This window comes from Pempheris klunzingeri, chromosome 22 (genome assembly GCF_042242105.1).
Source record: "Pempheris klunzingeri isolate RE-2024b chromosome 22, fPemKlu1.hap1, whole genome shotgun sequence".
In the NCBI taxonomy this organism is placed as follows: domain Eukaryota; kingdom Metazoa; phylum Chordata; class Actinopteri; order Acropomatiformes; family Pempheridae; genus Pempheris; species Pempheris klunzingeri.
In genome coordinates, this window is record NC_092033.1 from 6,766,531 (window position 1) to 6,790,047 (window position 23,517).

General features: G+C 40.7%; 2 protein-coding genes across 2 annotated transcripts in view; one reads left to right on the forward strand and one right to left on the reverse strand.

Moving 5' to 3' along the window:
• The first annotated feature begins 5,922 nt into the window (after window positions 1-5,922).
• Window positions 5,923-23,517, forward strand: part of ccdc146 (coiled-coil domain containing 146) — a 44,858-nt gene continuing 27,263 nt past the window's right edge. Inside the window, exons 1-3 of the mRNA XM_070854223.1 lie at window positions 5,923-5,971; window positions 8,058-8,236; window positions 23,375-23,457. Coding sequence (XP_070710324.1) covers window positions 5,923-5,971; window positions 8,058-8,236; window positions 23,375-23,457 — 311 coding nt within the window. The remainder of the gene's footprint in view (window positions 5,972-8,057; window positions 8,237-23,374; window positions 23,458-23,517) is intronic.
• On the reverse strand, window positions 8,371-18,954 carry fgl2a (fibrinogen-like 2a). The gene is made up of 5 exons (XM_070854190.1): window positions 18,106-18,954; window positions 17,139-17,343; window positions 12,125-12,344; window positions 10,584-10,754; window positions 8,371-10,486 (listed from the first exon to the last, which is right to left on the reverse strand). Exons 1-5 carry the CDS (start codon window positions 18,715-18,717, stop codon window positions 10,171-10,173), a joined length of 1,524 nt encoding a protein of 507 aa, XP_070710291.1. The 5' UTR covers window positions 18,718-18,954; the 3' UTR covers window positions 8,371-10,170.

The following is a 23,517-nucleotide window of genomic DNA, read 5'->3' on the forward strand; positions in this document are numbered from 1 at the left end:
ACTCACAAAGGGAACATGTATGTAAATGAGAGGCTATCCTCTTAATCTGATGAACAGGTGAGGTTAATTGCTTCCATCCTACTAAATAGGCAATGTGCCACTCTAAGGGAAATGAACTTACACTACACAGACACACATCACAGAGCTTTTCTTTCTTTTACATTCCAGTGTTACCCATAAAAGAGGTTAATACCCTTAAGGATTGGTCAGCAACAGAACAGATGTTTGTAAGTGATTAAATCTCCTCTGACGCGATGTAACATGTATGCATGTCTCTGTCTGCCAATGAATTTCCTCTCCTGATTGTGTTTTCTTTTATTGCTCATTTTGTACTGTACAGAGACATCAAAAAAAGGATTCCCAATTTTTTGTTTCCACAGAAATGTACATTTTTAAACAGTGGTGAAATCTAACTCCATTTGCTCAAGTATGTTACTTAAATGAAATAGTGCTTTACTTTTTTCCATTTTATGCTACAATAATTTAAAACTGTACTCCTTATAGAACATTGAAGAGGGTCAGTTCTTTGGCTACTGTTGTTTTTATTTTGAAATGACTTAATAATAATAATAAGAAGAAGAATGACAATAATAATAATAATCTTCAACCACTTTCCTCCACAGCTCTTTAAGTTGTGTGCAAGAGATAAAGTGATCCTCTCTACTATTTTAAAGACAATTTTACTTTTTTAGATTGAATCCAGTGGTGACTGGAATTAATCAAGTTGAGGTGGAGGATAAAGGATGACATGCAATGGGTTTAATATCATCCTCAGCTTGAAAAATTAGACTTTGTGAGTGTATTGTGAGACGTTAATCCAGTTGAGCCAGTCTTATATATTGCATGCTAATGGATAGAGATTGAAAAGAAAAACAATCCTTGCACTGGAGCTAAAATAGCCACAGTGCCACCTGGGTTAACTTGAAGCCTAAACCAAAGCAAATAAAAAGATGTTTAAGTAACTTAATCGTGTGTCCGTGAGAAGTCAGACTGACTCATCACTTGTGACAGATTTGCTTTTACTGCGGTGTAGTAAAACAAGAAAAAACACAAACCTGATCCACTGTGTTTATTTCCATTTAAATTGTTCTCAGCAAGGTAAGTGACCTCTGTGACCCTTCTGAAGTATTCCAATTTACCCCCAAATCCTTGACCATGAAATTCATACGGGTTTGTGGAAAGCAGTAAAATAGATACAGGACTCTCTGTCCTTTCCTCAGTGGAAACAGGAAGATGGAGGTAATTTTACTCTAATCTCTCTGGCCATTTGTAGGGTGTCCTTGGATGAATTCCAACTCAGAGGTCATGGGGGGGTCAGATACCTGGAATCAATTAATTTATTGCCCCACCAGGAAGTTTTACGATAAATTCAGGTATATAAGACGTGGATTTATCTGACTGTAATTTAATCTATAAAAAGTTTGTTTCTCTCTTGTTGTTAATAGATTACATAGAATTGCAACAGAAGTATACTCTATAAAGGCTTTTGGGATGAAATCCAGTTTCTTTACCTCTTATGGCTCTACTTTGTTTTACGAGTTACAATCGAAAATCGTCCACGTGAACAAAGACTCTGATTCAGAAGTTTCCAGTAAGCTATCATTAGACTGGGCGTTTAGGGTAAAACGCATTAACCGAAGTTGATTCAGCCGTTCATTTAGCATGGAGCTAAGCTCAAATGATTTGCAATTATCCTTTAAACAATGTTTTTCCATTAATTTTCTTCAGGAATTAGAATTTATACACACAGACTATAAATACAGTCATTGTTTCAAGTGTCAAAAGTCAGGATAAACTTAATTATCTAAGGGAGGGACATTTGTTTGGCAGCAGAAGCGTCCATTTTGGAGACGCAATGGAAACCAAAAGACAAACATACTGATGTGAAAAAAACACATTTAGAGATAATAAAAACAATTGACTACTTTGTAATGTGTGTCAGTAAAGTGGCCCCCAGGCTAAAAGTGCATAAACCTAAAACCTAATTGTTGCTGAAAAAGCTGAGGAAAGCTTCCACTTCCTCTCAGGTCTCACCTATGCAAGCACATATGCTGCATCTGGCAATTTGTTTCATTTTATTGAACATGAGACTGGAGCACAGGCTAACCACAGATGATTAGTTACTTGTTGCATGAGCAGCACCATATGTACCCTCCTTAGAAGTGTATGAGGCCTTTTGAGGAGCAGACTTTGGCTCTGTAAAATAACAACAAAGACCACATGAAAGGAGAAGAGGCCTTTTAAATAGTTTGGTCAGATAGATAGATCAGTCTATGACCACTTACTTCAAGAACATGTCATGTGAATACCAGTATTCGAACTATTGGTGCCATCAAATCGTGTCTGCTTGAAGAGTCTATATAAACACCATGAAGTTATTTATTCGGTGGATGCTCAGTTAAAGCAGCAGTAGGTTACTTCGCTTCAAATGTCATTTGCATTAATCCGCCACACTTTAAGGAAAACAACCAATCAAAGCAAGAGCAGTTATTCACCACTTTAGCATTCTGGATTTTTCGGGCCGAGCCGAAATGGTGGCTCGATGCTGCACTGGAGCCACTTTAGCATGACTCCTCCTCCAGCACTACTATAAGAGAGCACTTCTGCATCCCTATCACTAAGCAAGGCTCAAAAACAGGTTTGCAGTGGGGCGAGTAGGAGGGGTGAGTGCAGCAGCTGCCGGCGAGACTTTGTTGGCGCTGGTGCTAACAGACTGGCTAACAAGCCTGCGTCTTGAGTGCCTGTAGTGCTAATAGAGAGAAGCTGCTGTTCTGTGTCTGCTCCCAGACACAGAACATAGAGCCCATACAGTCTACGCTTTACACAGACTTTAAAATGTCTAATATATTTGAATGTACAGGTCTGACATGTTAAAAAATGACCCATCATGCTGTGATATTTTTGGTGTATTTGATGATAATGTCTGATGCCAAACAAAGAATATCATAGCATACAGTCAAATACGATACAATAAAATACAAAATGCACAACCTGAATGACCGTACATTCCACATCAGTCAGTGGGTTCATGCTTGTGACCTAGTGCCTGAAACATTTCTCTATTATGCATCCTAATAAACTTGCCTTGAATACAAACAACTTTTGTTCAAGTGTTCAAAGATCACCATTTGTTCCAAATGAGTCAAAATATTTTTTTGGAAAATGTGCACAGTTGTTTCTGGCTTACACATATGGAGTTAGTTGGCTTCGAGATGCAGATACAGACAAGTCTGTTCTGTACATGTCTTTTTTTCTCCCCAGAAACGAGTCCCAAGATTATAAACTGGAGGGGTCTTATAGTCTACATCACAATACAAGAGTTTTGTTCTCTGGTCTGCCCACTGATACACTGAGGAACAGTGCTCTGGATTCTTCACTGAGACCCTGTAGAGACTCTGATGAGTAGTTTGCCAAAGGCAGTTCTCAGTTTCTCAGTGATCTATGTTTTAGGTAGTCCACTAAACTCAGATTAGATGGCGCAAAATATTTATACAGAATGTCAACTCAACAGTATGGAGCTAGATCCAGTAATGAGGACACAGATTTCATGTTTTCATCCCTCTGATGAAATGATTTCCCAGTTATCATAACATCTTGTGCTGTTTCATCTCCTGTTATATCCCATCCTATCTTTGAATCTAAGGTTAAGGTCTCTCAAGCACACAAATTCTATTTTAGAAGTGCACAAATGTTGTGGTCCAATAAAAAGCTGATGTCAAAGTTTTAAGAGGCTTTAAACATCTGTTTATAAACTGTATCCAGACACATTGTCTCAAGGACAAAGCCTTTGACTGAAGAAACTGTAACAGCAGATTTTATGGAAAAAGAACACTGCACGTGTGTGTGTGTGTGTGTGTGTGTGTGTGTGTGTGTGTGTGTGTGTTTTAATTAGGACATTTAAAACAGTTTCACAACACCCAACTGGACATGAAAGGGAGGAACGTGGAGGTGGAGGGGGTAGTGAAATTACCCCCATTCCCCCCCAAGTTACGTTTGTTGTGACTACAACAAAGCAGTAAAGCAGAGATGTGGACACTTCAGCCATGGAGTACAGTAACTTTTTCCAAAGGCCTGGTTTCTCACTAGCCTGAGCATGGGCTAGTGTGCAAGCAAACACATTCAGGACACGCACACACACTTGCTGTTGTACACAGTTCACAGAGACTAGCAGCAGAGGTTAAATCCAGGGCAAGACCTTCCAGACTCTACCGCCTTGCTAGCAGCTCTGTGAAGCTGTATTTGTACTATAAGTTGACCTAAATGCTAACATTACTACAATGGTAACGCTTAGAAGCTCTGCAGCCATGATCACCTGCGGAGACTGCAAAGCCTCCGTTTTATTATCCTGCTAATAGGCGTGGCTGGGCTACACCTAATAATAGCCAGACAGCACCATAATCTGGATAATAATTTGGAGCTAATATTAGATCCCATGCTGTTGAGCCATCCTAAATCACTTCTGGGGAAATTCCTTCACTGCGTCTGTCTTATGAGATAAGACATGACATGACAAGATGAGATGAAATGTTAGGGGATCGCCTGAGTTAAGAGGATTCATCCTCTGGGAGCTATGAATGTCTGTACAAAATTTCATGGCAACCTATTTGATAGTTGTTGATGTATTCCGGTCTTGACCAAAGTGGCGGACCAGCACTGACATCCCTAGAGCTACACCTCCAGCGTGGCTAAAGAGTGACAACATCAATAATATGATCTAACCACTGACAACCACCTGCCCATCTATTTAAAACACTGTATAATCCCAGTTTTCAGCCTTCCTCACTGCCCCTGGTGAGTGATTATCAACATCTGTTGTAAATTGTTAAGCTTCACAGCAGTTACTGTGAACTGTGGGGGGAAAAAATCCAAACTCTGATTCTCAAGCCAGCAATTTTGGATGGGTAGAGAAGACATCGTGAAACAGTTTTACAACACATACAGTATAAATATATATATAAAATAAGTATAAGGACTATAGGATGGCAGAGTTTATGTCACTGCATCATATCAGAGACTGACTCAGCAACAAACAACTCTCAAACCCTCTATTATTACCACATACGTTTGCAATTGCAGTTGCTCCCCCCCGAAAAAAAGCTATAAAACGCTTATGTTTTGTTTAGCCAAAAATGGTAACAGTAGAGGCACAAGAAGGGGCATATTTTCATTAGAAAATAAACTGGAGTCTGCCAGGATTAGAGTTACCATATCCAGACTGTTGGAGAAGGTTCAAGGTTAATTTGGAAACGTGGATTTGAGAAACATGCATCCCAAAGCTCCAGATGATTTGCTTAGATTTAAAAAGAGGTGGTGAAATTAGGCCAACATAACTAACAGGTTTAATTAGAATCTGTCTTTAAAAGTTTAATTTAATCTCACATGTACAAAGGCGCATGACACTCGCCCCCTTTTCTTCCATTTCTTTCATTCACACTGGCTCAAAATGGGAAAATGGTGTTTCTGTCCTGCATGAAATTTGGTTCTCCAAAGTTTGCCATTATAATGATGAGTGATGATGTGAAAGGGAGCTAATGCCGTCTCCCATGTGTCACTATTTCCCAAATTTAGTCTCAAGCAAAACTGCTATCACTGGAAAAATCATTGCAGTTTGTGCAGTTGTTGACTTTGTGCACAAAAATAGCATACCTCCTCTGCCAAAACAACCAGACTGAGTGTGCAATCAGTCATTCAGATAGAAACACCTATCACTGTAATGATGCAAAATATTCCTACACAGTGCTAAGAGTTGTTTGTGCATGTGTGCCTCGTCTTTGCCCGTGTGTTTTTGCGCATGAAATTATACGACTTTCCTCCTGATGCACATAAAGATACAGTTATTCTCACAGCGTGGTAAATGCTCATACCTGTTCCTTATAAGCCGTGCGGTTCTGTAGACAAGAATCACTGCAAGTAACACTGAAAATGGTCTTTAAGGAGGAGGGTTATTTGTGCGACAGCCAGGAAAGCCGAGGTAAATCAGGAACATACCAAGGAGGAAAACAAAACTGCCTCCCACAATTCATCTTTGACAAATTTTCAAGGCTGACCATATTAAGGAGAAGGGGGTTAAATGTGTGTCTGACTTGGTGGCACCCAACGTTAGGAGTTATATCATGCATGCACACACACACACACACACACACACACACACACAGGATGCATTGCTCAGATAACACTCACTGCAGCTGTTGCTGGAAGTGAGTAATGAGCCTTGCCAGCTCCCAGAGAGGGAGCACTGGGAAAGACACTGACTGGAGAACAGCAGTATTGCATCATGACCATCAATACCTTGGATTCAGGTCAGCTGAATCCAGTTTCATCTTAGTGCTTTCTCTGTGTTCAGTTAGCTGGCTTTTGATGCTGTGCTGTGGCCAATGCAGGACACATGTTGATGATGTCCTGGAGGACTAAATTACTATTTACCGCCATCTGCTGGACACTCGCTGCAGGTGTAAAGTAAGATTGTGGATCGTGTGAGCGCACTTTTACAAACTTTTACGTCTTTATATATTATCAAAGGTTATTTTTAATGAGAAAAATGAAAATATAGCTCACATATAAATCACCACTGTAAAAGTAGAGGATTTCACCTGACGTTGTTTTCACTACGTTTGGCGTTGCTATGGAAACCAAAACAGTGATTGAAATCTGTGTTTGGGCTTTGCTAACATTAGCTAGCTGTAGTCAAACTGTTCAAGGTGTACGGTGTCGTTGTAGTTTTCATCGGACACAGAAGCGGAGTCTTGAGGACGTGTGCGAAGACTCCAGATATTCAAAAGTAAGAAGGCTTTTGCAAATTTGTTTCTTTGTTTAGCAGAAAAACAGCGTGACAAACATGAACTATTTGTAGCTAACGCTAACTCATTAAGCTAGTTTGCCTGCAGGCTTTAGCTAAGTGGGTAAAGTGTGTTTTAGCGAAATATAAGATAAAAAAAAAAAAGCTGAAGAAGGTCTCTATCTGGAGTCCTGTTTTTATATGTGCAACAGTGCATGGCAGGACAGCTGTCAGTGTTTCAAAGACAGTCCAAACGCCAGTTATTAGCTAGTTATTTTCACATAATACCACAGGTACCTGAGCAATGGAGCAGGTGGAGCAGCTGCACCCCCACTAAAACACTTTAATTTTAAAACAATTTTTTAACATTTTAGCAAGGTTGGATCAAAATGTATGTTGTGTTATATCTGGCCGCTTTATATGTAGTGAGTGAATCAAGAATTTTACAAATTACAGTTCCTGTCCTTACCTAAGCCGTTTTCTCATAAAAGTTCCGGAAAATTCCCGGTGAATCGGGTCCGGACTTCCGGAGTTGCCCTTTCACATACGTAGCACACAACAGGAGACTGTCTGTCAGACGGCTTAACAAACTACTGAAATACTGCGTTTGGTTAAGCTGCCGCCTGCAGGAGGCAGGGCATGATGCAAAAGTGCGCTGCGATTGCAATTCAGCGATTTAAGTGTTTAGCAGAAATATATCGACTTTTATTTCATAAGAAAATTCAGGAAGTCTCCTCTCCCGTTAGCGCTAGCTTCACCGCGGGGCGTTCAGGTCCAGTCAGAAATAACAGCTACACCTCTGGTTCAAACAAAACATCAGAAAACTTCATTGGATACAAAGCTTGGCCTTGAATAGAAACATGTCCAGATGACTTAAGTAGCTTTGCAATTTGTCCTGGATAACTATGAAATATTTGCAGGACTTACACTTTGAGACAACATTTACAAGTGCTGAAACTGGTACAGAACAAAACACAATGAAAAACTAATATTTTGTGGTTCAATCTTCACATAGGTTAACTAATCATACCTCTGCATACTCTGCTTGTACATTATCATCATCATCATACTTTATTTATTCTTTAGTGGTTGTAGAAATAGGTTACAATACCTCAGCATTGAAACTGAACTTGTACTATACTGAAACAGTGTGGCCTCGCTGGTATGTCTACCTGTCCATGTATACCTATCAATAGATTGGTCAGTCTACTGTCTACCTGTCCATGTATACCTATCAATAGATTGGTCAGTCTACTGTATCAGTGTATGTGTTTTTCATTAGTGAGTCTATCTGAGGAGCAGCAGGATACCAGGTCTCCCAGCAGAGGAGAAGAAGAGGTGGAAGCACAAGAGGAGAACATCCCACTAGTGGCCCTTGCACCTGATGCGTCACTCCCAGAGGAGCAGCGCTCTGCCAGTGCTGATGTCTCCGCTAGCCCTGCTTTCCAGTGCCTAGATGAGGTGAGCCTCATAAATATTTAGAATAGAGCTTGGTATTGTAAATGGATTTATGTGCCTTACAATGCTCACCATAAAACCTGAAATATTTTTAAAGTCTTAACAAAAGTGAATACTTGGAACTTGAAATCACCATGTGGATGAGCACAATATTTTTTTATTGAACTTGATCGTCACATACAGTAAACAGACATTAAAGTCACAGGCCCACAGATTGATAATTTATCTTCTGTGAAGTTGATATGAACTCATTATTTTATGGAGTCGTTTTATTGAGTCAACACCTCATTAACCCATTTATTATGGGCATGCAGCACCTCATCCCTCAATTTCTACAGGCTTCAAATAGCCTTTGATACTAGACAGCAGACACTTGAGAGTTTAGGAGAGTTTTACTCATGGACACTCATGCTAAACTAGTATACGTTTTTTGTATACATTCATTTAAAGGTGGTTTCAGTACAAAAGATGCTTTTTAAAGATGAGCAGGCATCGATATGATTTAAAACTGCCAAACACTGCAATGTACACAGCCATGTAGTTAGAACTTTATTCATTTTTTGATATAAAAAGTGCATATCTTTTAGCATGACAGCTGAATATGAATGATAGAAAAGATCAATACTGTACACACACAGAGCTCCAAATACACACATAATTACTATGAATGGTCACAATACACCATGTCGTTGTCGTTGCTCAGATATCAACACTCATTAATCCTTGTACTGTATGACCTATGTATTCTATAAAAGCTATCATACCTCACAAAATAAAATAAATACTGTACACATCCTTAAAGTGAGAGATTTATTTCCCCATCCTTCTCATTCACAGTGTGTATAGAATGGATTAAATGTTGCAATACACTTTTCTAACATTAGGTAGCAGTATTGTACAAGTGGTGAGTCAGAGAGGATTTCTTCTTCTTTTTTTTTTTCTTTTTTTTTTACATATGAAAACTGGTGCATGGCATCAAGATATGTGCAGTAGTTCAGTGCACCCAGAGACAAGGGAGAAAAAAACAATTGGAGCATTTTTTTTTTCTTCTTGCAGCAGCAGCATCCTTGCTCCATGGCTGCTGTCAAGAAGAATTTACTAAAGCATCAATAATGCAGAATGTACTTGTGAATCATCCAATAGAAATTTAGCTCAGGCTGCATATTAATACTGGGATGTTTCATATTGTATAGGATGATGATACATTAGAAGTGTCCCAGTGTAATTAAATAAACGACACAGAAGCTATTACTTGTGCACTGCTACCCAAATCGTGTTGTGTATCACTTCCTGTATTTTGACTCAGATCTCAGCACAAAGTCTTTCACAACGAATTTCAGACTCACTCAAAATGGTATCATTAGTTCTCATATACCTCACTTGAATGGCTGCTGTTAATTATTAAACCATTTAGAGCGTAAAAAATGATAGCTCATTAGTTTTTACTATTACTGTGTGCCGTGCTGTGTCTCAGCTGGGTTTATAGCAGGAGGCAGCAGGACAGAAAGTGGGGAAATGTCAGAAATAGTGAAAAATCTCTCATGATAACCCTCCGTATAATATTATGGCCCCTGTAGGAGGCTGGCCTTTACACTGCATGTGTGGTTTTTTTTTATTAGTCCATCATCGTTCATAGTCCATTGTCCTTTATTATCATCATTTTAATCCAACATTTTGAGAGCTGCACTCACCACAGTGGGAAAAAAGTAATGGCACAGTTACTTTTTTTTTTTCAATTATTTTTGTTATTACTTCATTCAAACTGTCTATAGGGCTTATAGTCTTTTTCGATGTACATGTATGCATGTGTAAATGCAAATGCATGACTATGTGTATGTTTGTGACTCTACTTGTTCTTCCATTTTCTGACTGTCTCAGCTTGTGTTTGTCCCTCTATCTTTCCATTTGACTATACTCGTGAATATTTACCTGTCCGCTTAAGGAGCATAGTTCTTGGGTCGTATCATCATCTTGACAGTTTTGAAGGCCTGCCTGTAGTTGGTAGGGTAGTACTCTGTCGACATGTTGTGCCATGTTCCCCAGAAGATCCCGTTCCTGACTCCCTTGTACCTCTTGTGATAGTACTTCCCGTTGAGGTTGGCGGACATGCAGGCATCGAACCACCAGCCGGAGCTGTAGTAGGCACCGCAGTTTCCGGAGGGATACATGTCGTTGTCGCGGTCGGGCGTGGAGAAAAACTTCTGGTCATGGTTGAAGTGCTTGTTGAAACTGATGGCATTTCCAGCCGTCCCACTACAATAGCACATTGGTATATATACATATAAGATGAAGTGCTCCTTAATTAATATTTGATCACACATGCCATCATGCACAGAATCTAACACTGTACCTGTATCCACTGACAGACAGCCGGTAGCGAAGGAATTCATTGGCCACATAGAACTGGTCGTACTTTGCATATTCCCGGACACCCTCAAAGTCCTCCAGCTCGATACGCAGCATCATGTCTTTGGCTTTTGTCATCAAGTGGATGTGGTCATTGCCCAGCCAGAACTCACCTCTACAGGTAGAAAATGGAGGGGGTGGAACAGAGCAAAATGAGGGATAGATTATAAATGAGCTCATGTGCGTGCACACTTGATTAGAAAGTGGATACAGTTACTCGAACTGAATTTACTAATCCCTGCAGGGGAGGAGAAGAAAAGGAAGAGATGCAAGGCGGGAGTAGTGTGACAGTAAAAGAAGGATGAGAGGAGACATTATTCTTCCAGTGGGAGGTTATACTAAATCTGTAGCCATGGTTATTAAGGGGTAACCATTTGCCACATAAAACTCCTACAGGAGCAGAGAGAATAGAGAAAATGAGCAGAAATTTAAATCCAATGATAGTAGAGGCATTAGGTTATAAAAATATATATAGAAGTGAGTGTGAAAAGGTTACTTCCCTTCATTTTCACTGTTTCCCAACTTTAACTCTTTTCCTACCTACTGTGGTTGTGATGTATATTTATTTATGTGTGATAATCAGTGACAGTGAAAACAGATGGTGGACAATCAGTGACAGCAGAACAGGTGTGCATCATCAAGTCCTCCAAGCACTGACTGAGTGGCCACTCTGAAGTTGTTGAAGGAAGGGTAAAACTATTTTGTAGCATGTTACATTCTGTTCAAGCTGCTGAACTGATGGGTGTGCGTGGATGCCGCTAGACAAAGCAACTTGTCATGAGTGATAGAAGTCCCTTAATTTAATGCTTTGTTTACTGTTGTGTATTTTTTTAAAGATTTGTATCAGGCTGGCTCACCCCTATGGTTACCTGAGCAGATGGTAGGTTCCAGCTGGGTGAGACTGAGAAGATAATAAAAGGCCAGTTATGCCCTGCAGTTGTGGGGGAGTATGTGGCCCTTCTTGGTGGCCCAGTTTAATTAACTTTTTTTTTTAATTTTGGGGGAGATGATTCCCTGTATTTCATTATTATTATTGTTAAAGTACAATGGCATTTAAAAAAAATTTCTTCCATACATTGGGGGACTCATAAGGGTTATTTTCTCAGTCTCAAGAAAGTTTTCTAGTGCCACACATCATCAGCTGTCCTCTATATGTGGTGATAGCACTACAGCCAGCATGCTAAAAAGTCTAATGTAATCTCTTCACACGTTTCATATTTGAACTCCACCGTCTTCTGCCTATGCTGTATTTTAGCAAGCGTATCTACTAAGAAGTATTTCAGCTTTACCTTTTTCACTGAAGTTTGTAAATGACTTGCAGTTCTACAAATCCCTCCATGATTTTAGTTGTTTTTTATAAAGAATTCAACCTTAAAATCCAGCTGGATATAATTGGTTATCTTTGCAAACGTCTAACATTTGAGATTTATCTTCCACCCATGCTAAGGTATCTTTTGAAAGAAATCTACTCCACTAGCCCATTACCTGAGGTTCCCAAAGCCCTTCTTGTACTCGGTCCAGGTCCGGTTGAAGCTGACTGACCCATCGAGGCGTTGCTGTATTACTGTCCATCCGCCTCCAAAGGACTCCATGTCACAGAAGACCTCAAATGTCCCATTGCGGGGATCAGGGGTCACGCGATACACACCATTCTTCCTCGCCTCCAGCACATTATAGTCTGAACAGTCCCGAGGGGCTAAGATGACTGCTAGGAGACAGAGAGACAGGAGGGGTGGGACAGAGTTTTTTTAAGGTGGTGTTACTGACTGATATTCAATTCACTTTTCTGTGGCATGTCTTTCAGCTCAACCAAGAGACAGTAATAGAAACAGCCCCTGAGGCTCAGGATAGGAAAAGAGAATGTGATAAGTTAGTAGGAAATCCAGCTTTAACCATTGTGGAAGTTCTCATTCCTGCATTAATTTCCGGGACATTCTATTCAAACACAAAACAGTTGAGCATGTTCTTTCGCCAGACTGTTACCAGACTATTTCCCAGTTCAGCAAGACATCAAGAATAAAACCCCATACTATCTCTCAGTAAGCATTTGAGAGCACTAGCCTATCCTCTGCTTCTCAACATGAAAATCAGAGTATCAGGACTCCAGCATGAAAGAAAGTATGGGCAAGGACAAAGGCCACTGTTAAAGGATAGAAGTCAGCGACCTTCCCCTGCGCAGCACCGCAGGCCCATTTCATACAGCTCCTCTTCTTTCTAAGATCCATTCCTTTTTTTTTTTTTACCTGCCCACTTATTTCTCAAACTCTTTCTCCTGTCCCCTGTGTCGCGCTGCAGGCTGCTGACCCAACCCAAAACCAAGGTCCAAAGGCCCCTGTCAGTTAGCATTTGGGAATTGAAAGGAACACACTTGTCAAAACGTGGGAAAGTGTAAAACGGGATTAGAGAGGCGTACCCCCTCCCTGCCCATTCGGCACCTGGGGCCTAGATCATCCTGACATTAGACAGGCAGCATGCGCCCCCCTCCTGAGTTTGTTTGGCACACTCCATTGCTGATACAGTTTTGTCATACTGTTAAATCTGTTTAGTGGTTTGGTAGATCATAATAGAGGAAGGGTGGGTGGAACCATAGTGATTTACAGAGGGCCAGACATCAGGTTTCTTGAAGTACAGGGAGGGGAAGTCTGGACTGAATGTTTTGTGAGTGGAGAAATATGCAGTCACAGTATTTGGTATCCGGCATCATTTGTGCAAGGTTAGACCTGCGTTTTCATCTCTCCTGATTAAATGAGATGATATTATTAACTAGTACGTAGTGCACAAAATAGAACTGTTCATGCCTTTCAGCTGCTTTGAGTCTATAGCCATCTACTTTATTTTCCTATCAAAATAGGCAGAGCGCTTCTGTTGCAAAATGGCTGCAGACGGTAGATCAATCCATATGGAAAGCAGTCTTGGAGTTGAGCATGAACTAAAAAAGAAAAGAAAGTATCCTTGTCACGTAACGGCTCCGTCTGCACTTGGCATTCAAAGCATTGTCCTGTAAATTCTCTGTGTCTCCTTCACTTTAAGTGTCTGACTGTAGTTTCTCCACTTCACATCTCTCTCCCTCTCCCCTTATTTGTGCCCATCTGTCGGACTGGGCCGACAGTGTCCCGAGACAGACAAGAGCCATCTCATCTAACTACCTCTGGCACTGTGCCTGACCTAAATAACTCTAATATCAGCCACTTACTGATGTCCAAATGACTGCTGGCTGATTGGCTGTCGGACTGTAAGGTGCCTGTTGAGTTAAATGACTGGTTAATTAGGTGGCTGATCTCTTTTCCTGCTTTCTTGCTCACTTATTAACTTCCATAATTCCATAAATGGTAACCTACTCTTTTAAATGGCTGATAACTGACATGCTTTTACAGACAACTTCTTAAAACCACATTGCCTGTATGACTGAAGGCACACAGATAAAAGGTTGGCATAAAAGGAAGAACTCCCTTATCGAGGAAGCATTCCCTGTCACAACCAGTAGTTAACTCGCATTACCACCTGTAATGGAAGGAAATATCCAGAGTGATAGTATAATCGTTTCCCCCAAAAAGCAGCTTAAATAGGACACAACTGTCTGTTTTGATGGAAAGAAACTCCAACACCCTTTCCTTTTAGGAAGTTGTGTATCACCACATTGCAGACAAGCACTTCCTGACAATGTGGCGGATTGGGCATCCACCCTCTTCGTTTGTAATTGAGTTAATGTAGCAGAACAGTAACATGAATTGCTATCCATTTACCTCAAGGCCCTAATATGTCTTGCAGGAGTGAAAGTGGAGATTAGTGCTTGCAGCAGGGAGGGGAATTGGCAAAGAGGGTGAAATGAATGCTTACAGCACTGAGTGATATCTGCATCTTGACAAACGTTCTATTAGTCTTGCTTGATGGTGAAATTGTTCCTCTATATGGGCCTAAAATGCCTGGGTGATGTGTGTCAGTGTTTTATTAGCTGCATGTTTCTCATCAGCTGTTTTATTTTTGAGCTTGGGGGGAAATAGCTAGGATGGGGATTAAATACTGATTAAAAAAGTGCCTTTAGCTGCCATTTTCTAAACCCACGAAGTGTAAATGTTGTTTTGAACTGCAGTATAGCCTAATGAGCTGTACAAGTGTGGCTGGTTTCAAAATCCCTGAGCATTGAGTGGTTGTTAACATTTGCTTACCAATGATCCATCACCACAGCTCCTCTCTACATAAAAATACAATCTGTCTCATGACATCCCCCAACAATGATATTTATATAATCTTCAAATGATGTTTTCACCTCAGATGGGATGGACAAAAACAGAATTTTAAATTTTGGTTTGTGCAAATCTCTATAACAATTATTTAATGATTTAGCTACAATTTGGCAGCTGAATAGTTTATTGAGGAGTCAGGGGAGCCATTTAACTGTGAACTGCCTCAGTAAGCACTTTTCACATTGTGATAAACAACTGGAAAAGTCCTGCACTGTGTACTGTTCATAGCAAGTAGAGGAACATTAGTTACAATTAATTTAGCATCTGGTATTTGTAGCTTTAAGATTAAGAGTCTTCACATTGGGAATACAATATGATTGGTGTGTCATGAGTAGCATCAGGAAAACATAAAACCTTTTGTCCATATCAGTTGTTATTTTAGAAGAAATATCACTTGAATGAAACTGCAATTACAACATTGTTTATACTCATGTTGAGGAATTGCAGAAGTCTTATCATTACATTTTGGTCTATTTCCATGGTAACAACAGCTGTCTCTTGTCTACTTTTTTTTGCATCACTTCAGATACCATCAGGCAAGATTTCTTAACTTCTGACAGAATAATTTACTTGTTCTTGAGTCTAACATGACTCTGATGTCTGATGTACAAATACAAGTGTGACTGACCCTGCGTGCCATCCGTGACTAATACTGAGAAAGCCGCCCACATTACTACTTGTGTTATTGTCGAGAGATAATGAGAGCTAGTTGTTTTTATGCAGGAATGAGCACTCAAGAGCATGACCTCCAGAGGAAGAGAGGGGTAGGGAGAGAGGCAGGGATAAGGCGCTGGGAAAGGGGATTAAAGAGAGAGGGAGACAGTGAAAGTGACGGCCAGAGAAGACGCGAAGACAAGGGGAGATATGAAGGGAAATGGAGAGATGGAGAGCAGATAGAAGACAAGTGTTCAAGGGAGCCAGCACTAGATTTTTTGAAGGAGAAAGAGGCAAGTTTAGGGGAGAATAAAACGGAGAAGGAGGGAAAAAACTGGGATTCCCTTCACAGCACTGTCCCAGCTAATCTACTTAGAAATAAGCTCACATCTGTTTTCCACATAAAAGCCCTAATATAGTGTCACATTCACATTCACTCATGCATTATCAGGATATTATTCAGTTTCAGTCTGGCTTGCATTTCAACTGTGCCCTCATCCAAATAAGCTTTCACATCAATGTAAAGTGGAATGCTTGTTAATGTAGTTTGCAATCTCTGCTGGTATGTTTCTGCTGCTCCATCACGAGGTTCTACTCCCTTTTAATCACTGGGTTTCCTCTTTACAGAATACAACCTGACTCTAGAGAAGTTTTTTTTAAGCTTAATTTTAAAAAATGTTTACACTATGTAGTGGTGGAGGCGCCAAGTATCTGCCTCTCTTTTTCTCCCTCGCCCTGTTTTTTTTTTTGAGTTCCTCCGTATGGAGAGCAGTGAAATGTCAGAGCACTTGAATAAGTTATATAAGAGGTAATTTGAATTCTCACTTTGACCCTAGTTGTCATATTGCTTCACTCATGTACAGTATGACCTCAACCTAAAGCTATTTCGCTGCCATGGCAGCACGTAACCAACTGAGGCTCTACTATAGAAATGTAGTGGACATTGTGATGGTCCCTTCACTATTGTATCTTTTAGAGGTGATGGGAAAATTCTTCTTATGATTATACAAATCTCCCCAAAATACGTAATGTTGTTCATATTGGTAATGGAAAAGCCATGTTGTAACAAAACACTGTGTGTTGCTGACACTGTCTTTGTAAGCCTGGAAGATTTCATTTCCCATTTCCCGGAACGAAAGGCCACATAGGGTGAAGGTGACCACCCAGAGTTGGGCTGTTTGTAGCGATTACAAATCGCCATGCCCACTTCGGCATGATTGGATAAATTCTGTGCCAGAAAATTCACCTCACAACAACCCAGTGGATGCATAGTCTACTGCAACTGGAGTTCCATTACCGTAACAACATCTGTGGTGAATTTAGGGAAAAAACAGAAGAGAAGAGAAGAGAAAGGAGAAAGGGCTCTTGATCATGCTCAGAAAGATTGTGAAAAGTAAAATGCATGAGAAGGGGAGAGGCTTCTTTGAAATAGCAAGGATGGAGCAGAATAGAATATAATACAACAGAAAAAGCAAGGAAAGGGGTTTTCAGTCAAAAGAGAATACATATATAGTAAGTAGCTGAGAAGATGGAGAGGGTTTTCAAAGAAACATTGAAAATAGAATTGAGAATGTCACCAAACAGGAATAAAACAGGCTTACACTGGGGGGTGTTCTGTACTGCACACTGGGTGGTGCAGGTGGAGCTGAGCTTGTTGACCACTCCACTGATGTTCTCTACCCGCCTGTCCACCATTGCCTGCACGTTGTCCATGTTTAGCAGGTTGAGCCCCTCCAGACGACCCTGCAGAGCTGAGATCTGGCTCCTGGCATTGCGCAGGCTGGCTGACATCCTAGTCAGCTTCACCTGGGAAGGGCCAGAGCGGGGAGGAAGGAAATTATTTCTGTGCACAGAATACAAAGCAGGTGGATTACTGAAGTCACCTTCATTGTTTTACCAGCCAATTAGAATTTTAGAATAGAAACGAGTCGGCGTGATGGTTGGCCGTCTGCCAAAGTGGCTGTAAGAGTCAACAAACTTACCAGACAGAGCAAAAATTACCGCCATTTGGCTGGTGTCTAACGCTGACTCCCCACCCTGTTTACAGTACCAGGAATTTTCCCTGGTGAACTGGTGCCAGTTAGGACTTTACAGGTCTTTTTAACATCTGGCCAGTTTACATTCCAGACGGGTATTGCATTGCATTGTATTGACTGGGAAAATTTAGGTGACTTTATTCCCACAGTGTTTCTAAAGCATGTTTGGTTTGGTTTAGTTTATTCAGATCAGTGTCACTAAAGTCTTCAAAAGGCTGATAATAATACTGGCTTACTGGGAATTTACATGGCTTTGATAGAATATACACTAGACACTGGTGCAGTACCACTGTTGCACTATTTTTTCCAGACCTAACTCATGTTTATATGGTACAGAATGTGTACTGATGTGGATTTTGCACAGTTTGAACATTGGCTAAACTATTGTCTACCCAAATTTAGATTACACTGAAAAAGCATATACTTAATTGACATCAGTCATGCAATAATTTCCTAATAAAATCCTTCATTTTCACATTTAAAAGTATTAAAAATCGTCTGTTTATTATTAACACTGAACTGCACCTCTTACCTGCATCTCCTGCATAGTGCTCGGACTCGGTGTAATTTTCCCAAAAATAGAACCTTGCCCTAGTCCAGCACCGTCCGCCGTAGCTCCAGGGAATATCCCATCTCCCCTCTCCTCTTGGCTGGACCCACCTTGCACCTCCTGTCCTATCTGGTCCATTCTCGCTTCTTCCCCAGCATCCCTCTGAACTGGGACCTGCGTCTGTCCCTGGTCAGCTTGCTGATGTACAAAAGCTCCATTGCCTCGTGCCCCACGACACTCCTGGCACCCGCTCTTCAGCTTGTTGACCACCTCTTTCAGACTCTGCAGCTCCTTCATCGTCTTCTCCAGCAGCCTGAACTGCTTGGGCAGCTGGATGGTGAGAGGAGGCAGGGTAAGCTGGTAAGGGCAGTCCTCTCCCTCCTCTGCCCCGACTCCTAAGCTCCCACACTGGCCAGAGGGTCTCAGTTTAATGGGGCAGGAGCTGGGGGTACCAGAATCAGATCCAAAAGAATAGGGTCCTCTAGCGTCCCATCTCTGGTGCGAGTTGGGGATCTCCGCTGCCCAAGTGGTGCGTGGCACTAAGGAGGCTGTAAGCATGAGACTGGCACAAACGCAAAGCACAATTGTCCTCATTTTTCTGTTTGAAGTGCGTAAAGTGAGAGTTACAGCAACTGCCTCTGATGTAAACTCAAAGTGTCTGAATGCGAATAGTAGTGTGTGTCTGAGTGTAAGTCTGTGCCAGCAGCTGCAGATTGGATGTATAGGAGTATGTGAATGTGTGTCCAGTACCCTATTGGTTTAAGAGTGTGTGCGTGGTTGTGCGTGCGTGTGTGTGTGTGAATGTATGGGTGTATGAGCAGAGCCTGCAGGAGGGAGAGAGCGCAGGGGAACTGCCGCTGCCTCAGATAGCTGTGTCATTAATATCAGGACGAGTGAGGGAGGGAGGGAGAGAGAAAGAGAGAGAGGGAGGGAGGGAGGGATGGGGGGAGAGAGAGTGAGGGTGCTGAGTTAGAGAGGTTGGGAGGGGCAGCACTATTGCGTAATGCAAAGCACCATATCAGCAGCACTGTGAAAAACCACAGAGACGCAGACAGAAATTATGGGAGTGGATGTAGACCGAGAGGGTAAGTCCTTTGCCTGCAGTCAGTGCATGGTGCTGTCCTGCTTACTCTGAAACCAGCTCATTTCCCTGAAAAGTGAAATGACTCAGTGCACAGGAACTCAACTCAACTGTCGTTAGAGTGATGTTTTTTCACACTTTGTTTCCGTTTTTTCAAATGTGCACAGCACAACATGCAAAGGCCTCTGTCCTCTGACTCAGTTCAGACTCCAAAGCCTTACTGAAAACACAAGGTGAACTCTACCTATCACTTTCCAGTTCCAGATTAGGCTCAGGTGGGCATAATTACTGTGAAATCTGTGGCCAGCCAGCAGCAACAATAAACTGGGTTTGTTTCAATTAGCACAAACAACTTGTTGGTTTGGATTTACAGGGATCGCTCAGGATGTTGCAAATTAGAGTCATCAGAGACTTCTGAATCAGTTTCCCCTGAATCCCGATCGACATCCTTGAGTATCGATCACCTGCCAATCCTCTGTCTAGAGCCAATATTCTTCTTACCAAATGTAGCTGCTGACTGCTTTACATCATAGATTTACATTAAAATTAGTAAATTGTGTTCACCTTAGATATGTACTGATTGCTAAATCAGGCTTCAAAAGGAAAATAAGAGCCTACATCACATTGCATCCTTAATGGTTTCCTTTATTGGTTTCCTATATTTTTCGCTGGTGTTCTCTGGAAAGTCTGAATTTGGACAGCCTGTCTTCATGTCTAGCATGGACCAAATATGTAAATTCAAAAGCAATTTCAAGCCAACAGCAGTAGGTACACCTGCAACGTGTCACTGAAATAAATGCAAAACAGCCTCTTTTTTTTTTGAACCAAAAATGGCTCTGTTCGCTCTGCTAACCTCACAGGCTGTCAGTGTTGATATCATTAATTGAAACTGCTGGCTGCTCTTTATTCATTTGTGCCGCCTAATGATTTGCTTACATCTAACGCTGTGTATTAGGAGTAAGTTCACATGTTTTTATGAAGAGAAGTGGGACATTTGCAGCACAGATTGTTACAATAAACAAAGTATCAGAAATGTCTTGACCCCCTTGAAGACAAGGTGATATCAAGAACTTTATTTCTCCACATGAAAATTCTTATTTCACCCACCTCCTCCATAGAGAGAACAAAGAAACTTGGAATATTGAACTGTATAATTACTTTACAGTAATTGCCATCCTCAAGGATACTTCAACACGGCAGATGTAGGCCTACTGGCGAGCTTGAACCCAGTCTTATTCCCACCACTTCATTCTGTGGCACCAGCTGCTGATAATAAAGTTGGTATTTTAATTTGAAATGCATTGAAACTTTAATTGCTGTGATTTCACCACTGATGTAAGTATGAATTAATTTACATAGTTTGTTCAATATCAACAAAACCACCACGTAATGAACGAACTGTTCATTGTGCGTAATGAACAAACAATATGCTTGTTTTCGCCTGTAACGATGCGGCCATTTTGGGTGGGTTTTAAATTATCTTGATTAAAATTGCACTCATACACTTCCACAAACATTACTCATACATTAGGCAATTCCATGGGACATCCTATTATTTATCAACAATTATTAAGCAATACAAGCTAATAGATTTTTTTCTGCAAAGTTAATAGTCCAGCTTTCAGTGTGGATGTTAGCCTACTTGGAGTCTTGCTGTTATAAACTTTACAGTAAGTTAATTAACTTGGCACTGATTTTTTTTCTGTCAGTTTGTGGGACATGGCTATTGTGTCAGTATATTACGTGATTCATAGCCACAGGTCATGTAATTGGATTTTTTTTTTCTTGGGCATTAGATGTCTCGTGTGTGTCATATTTCTAGAGAAGTGACACAGTTTCCGATAATTGATTTCATCTACAGAAGTGGCAGTCAGCCCTGATGGAGGAAATACTCCAGAAAGGAAAATATTACTGCACGAAACTTCTCCCAACAAAGTGATTCAATCAAGCTGTAGGCTCAACTCCAGTTCAAGCAGTCAGTATCCGGGCATGAAGGTAGAGATACAGAGAGAGAGAGATGGTGGTTCTCCCCATCACACTGGAATTCAGTGCGGTACCTCGGTGGTCATTATTTTTCACCCTGTGGGTGCAGAGAATTAAAGCCCACGGGTTCATTTTTGTTAGACACTTCAAATACCTGCTGCACTACACACTCATATTACTGGAAGTTTTATAGTCGCTCTGCAATACAGATCACATGCTTGCTTGGCCAAGTTATGCATGTGTGTAGGAGGGGGAATAAATGGACAGGTGTGTGTGTCAATGTGCCTGGCCTGCATTAGTATCTTTACTACTGATTGTCTCTATCTCACTTCAAAGATGGTCTGCCACATGTGAACCTTATGCAGTCACCCTATAAAAGCCTCCAACACTCTATAATGCTGTAGATAAGTCTTGGCACCAGAATTACAGAGGCTGCCTGAAACCGCTTCAGGCTGCTCCTCTCAGATAAATGCCCAGTGTATGGTGAGGATGTCTGTGGTATTGTTGGTGTGTCGCCTCCATTGCTGAAAACACAACGCTGGCCATATTTGATGCGAAATACAGCCCAAAAATCTGTTTTAAATTGTTGTTTTGTTTCAGTACAATAAGATAATCTCACATGTTCCTGTAACTTGCTATATTTAGGAGCCAATATTGGCTTACACAACAACAGTTCCAGTTAGAGATCAGTTAGGACCAGATGACCTGCTTACCATTTCAAGATGTAAGAGGGAGAGATTTGACTATACTTTAAATGTTTTAAATGCAGACCATGTAATACTAGTCAGGTGTTTTGCTTGTAGTGATGTGACCTTGGGTGACTGCTAATGCAAACTGACTGAAAAACATCTGAATAAATCATATTAACAAGAGCCCTAATCAGCATCATTCACAACACTCGTATCTCTGTCCTTTCAGCCCTTGGAACGTGGTCGGGTACGTACGAGCACATATGACAATATCCAGATAAACAATATAATGGAATGAATCTAAAAACATAATCGGCTATCCCTAATGTTTAAAGTCAGGGTGAGTTATCAGTCTGTGTGTGTGTGTGTGTGTGTGTGTGTGTGTGTGTGTGTGTGTAGTTGGAGTGTTTGTGTGTGTCGGTTCATTGCTGTTACACAGTCCGACCTGAGATATCCTCAGTTCTGCAGCTCTTTGATACAAACAAGGCTATCCCTCATTACTCCCCACTCTACCAACCTGGCTCTGAAGATAAGAGGGGAACAGCACCTGTCTTTTGTTTCTATCACTACTGCACAAGGAGAACTACCTTGCCACAGAGAGAAATTTATCCACAACTCTTAGTAATAATTTTCCCCTTTTGCAGTACTCTTATCTTTTTATTTGCTGTGTTTTGCTGTCTTTTTACCAAAGTTCACAGCTGTACATCTTTTTTTTTTAAACTTTTTTAAAATCATTCAGGGCTAATGGTATGTGTAATCTCAAGAACTGTACTTATCATTTTATATGGTCCATTTTCAATGATTTTTCTTCCCTCTTTGAGATTGCAGATAGTTGAAGGTTTGTTTTTTAAACTGATTGTGATAAGGCGTTCTGATACTGTGATATCTGCTGTGCTGTGCTTTGTTAAATCCTTTTTATAGACATCAGGGAGTTAGGCTTTGTTGCGGTTCTTTTTCTTAAAACACTAACTTAAGTTTAAGCATATTAAAGCAGAAACAAAGCAATTTTTGTCAAACGTTTTGACTATTATGAGATTTGAAACACGTCTCTAGTGATTTATTTTTCTTCTTGTCCTCCTGCAACTTAATTTTGTCACTAAACAATATTACGAAACTGCTTACTGGTCACAGTTGGTCCGGTTCCTAGCAATGTTGCCCCACTGAATAATCTGTCCACAGAAAATGGCAAAAAGAGATTTCTACAGAATGTGATATTCTATTCATTTCATAGACTTTATACAAGCAGCTCAAAAACTTTGAAATAGTGCAACGCAGAGAGATTTGTAGCCAGCAGAGCCGAATAAAGTGTTCAGATATGGATGATTGACACAGAGGGAGTTTGTAAATCCCAGCCACTGATAGGAATTTGCAAATGTTGGTTACACATATAGAGTTACTATAGACTATAAATTGTATTATATTGGGTATCTGTAAATTCTTTATAAAGTGTTTTTTACTTCCACATGATTGATGATATTTCTGTTGTCATATTCCTCAGTTGTTGTCATTGGGCAAAATTGGCCAGACCAAAGTAGCCAAACTGAAATCCAGCCACAGGCTACTCCATGATACTCTGAAGAGGTATGTTTTCCATTGTGTTAAATCAAAAGTTAATTTGTCACCCTCATATTATAGGTAATA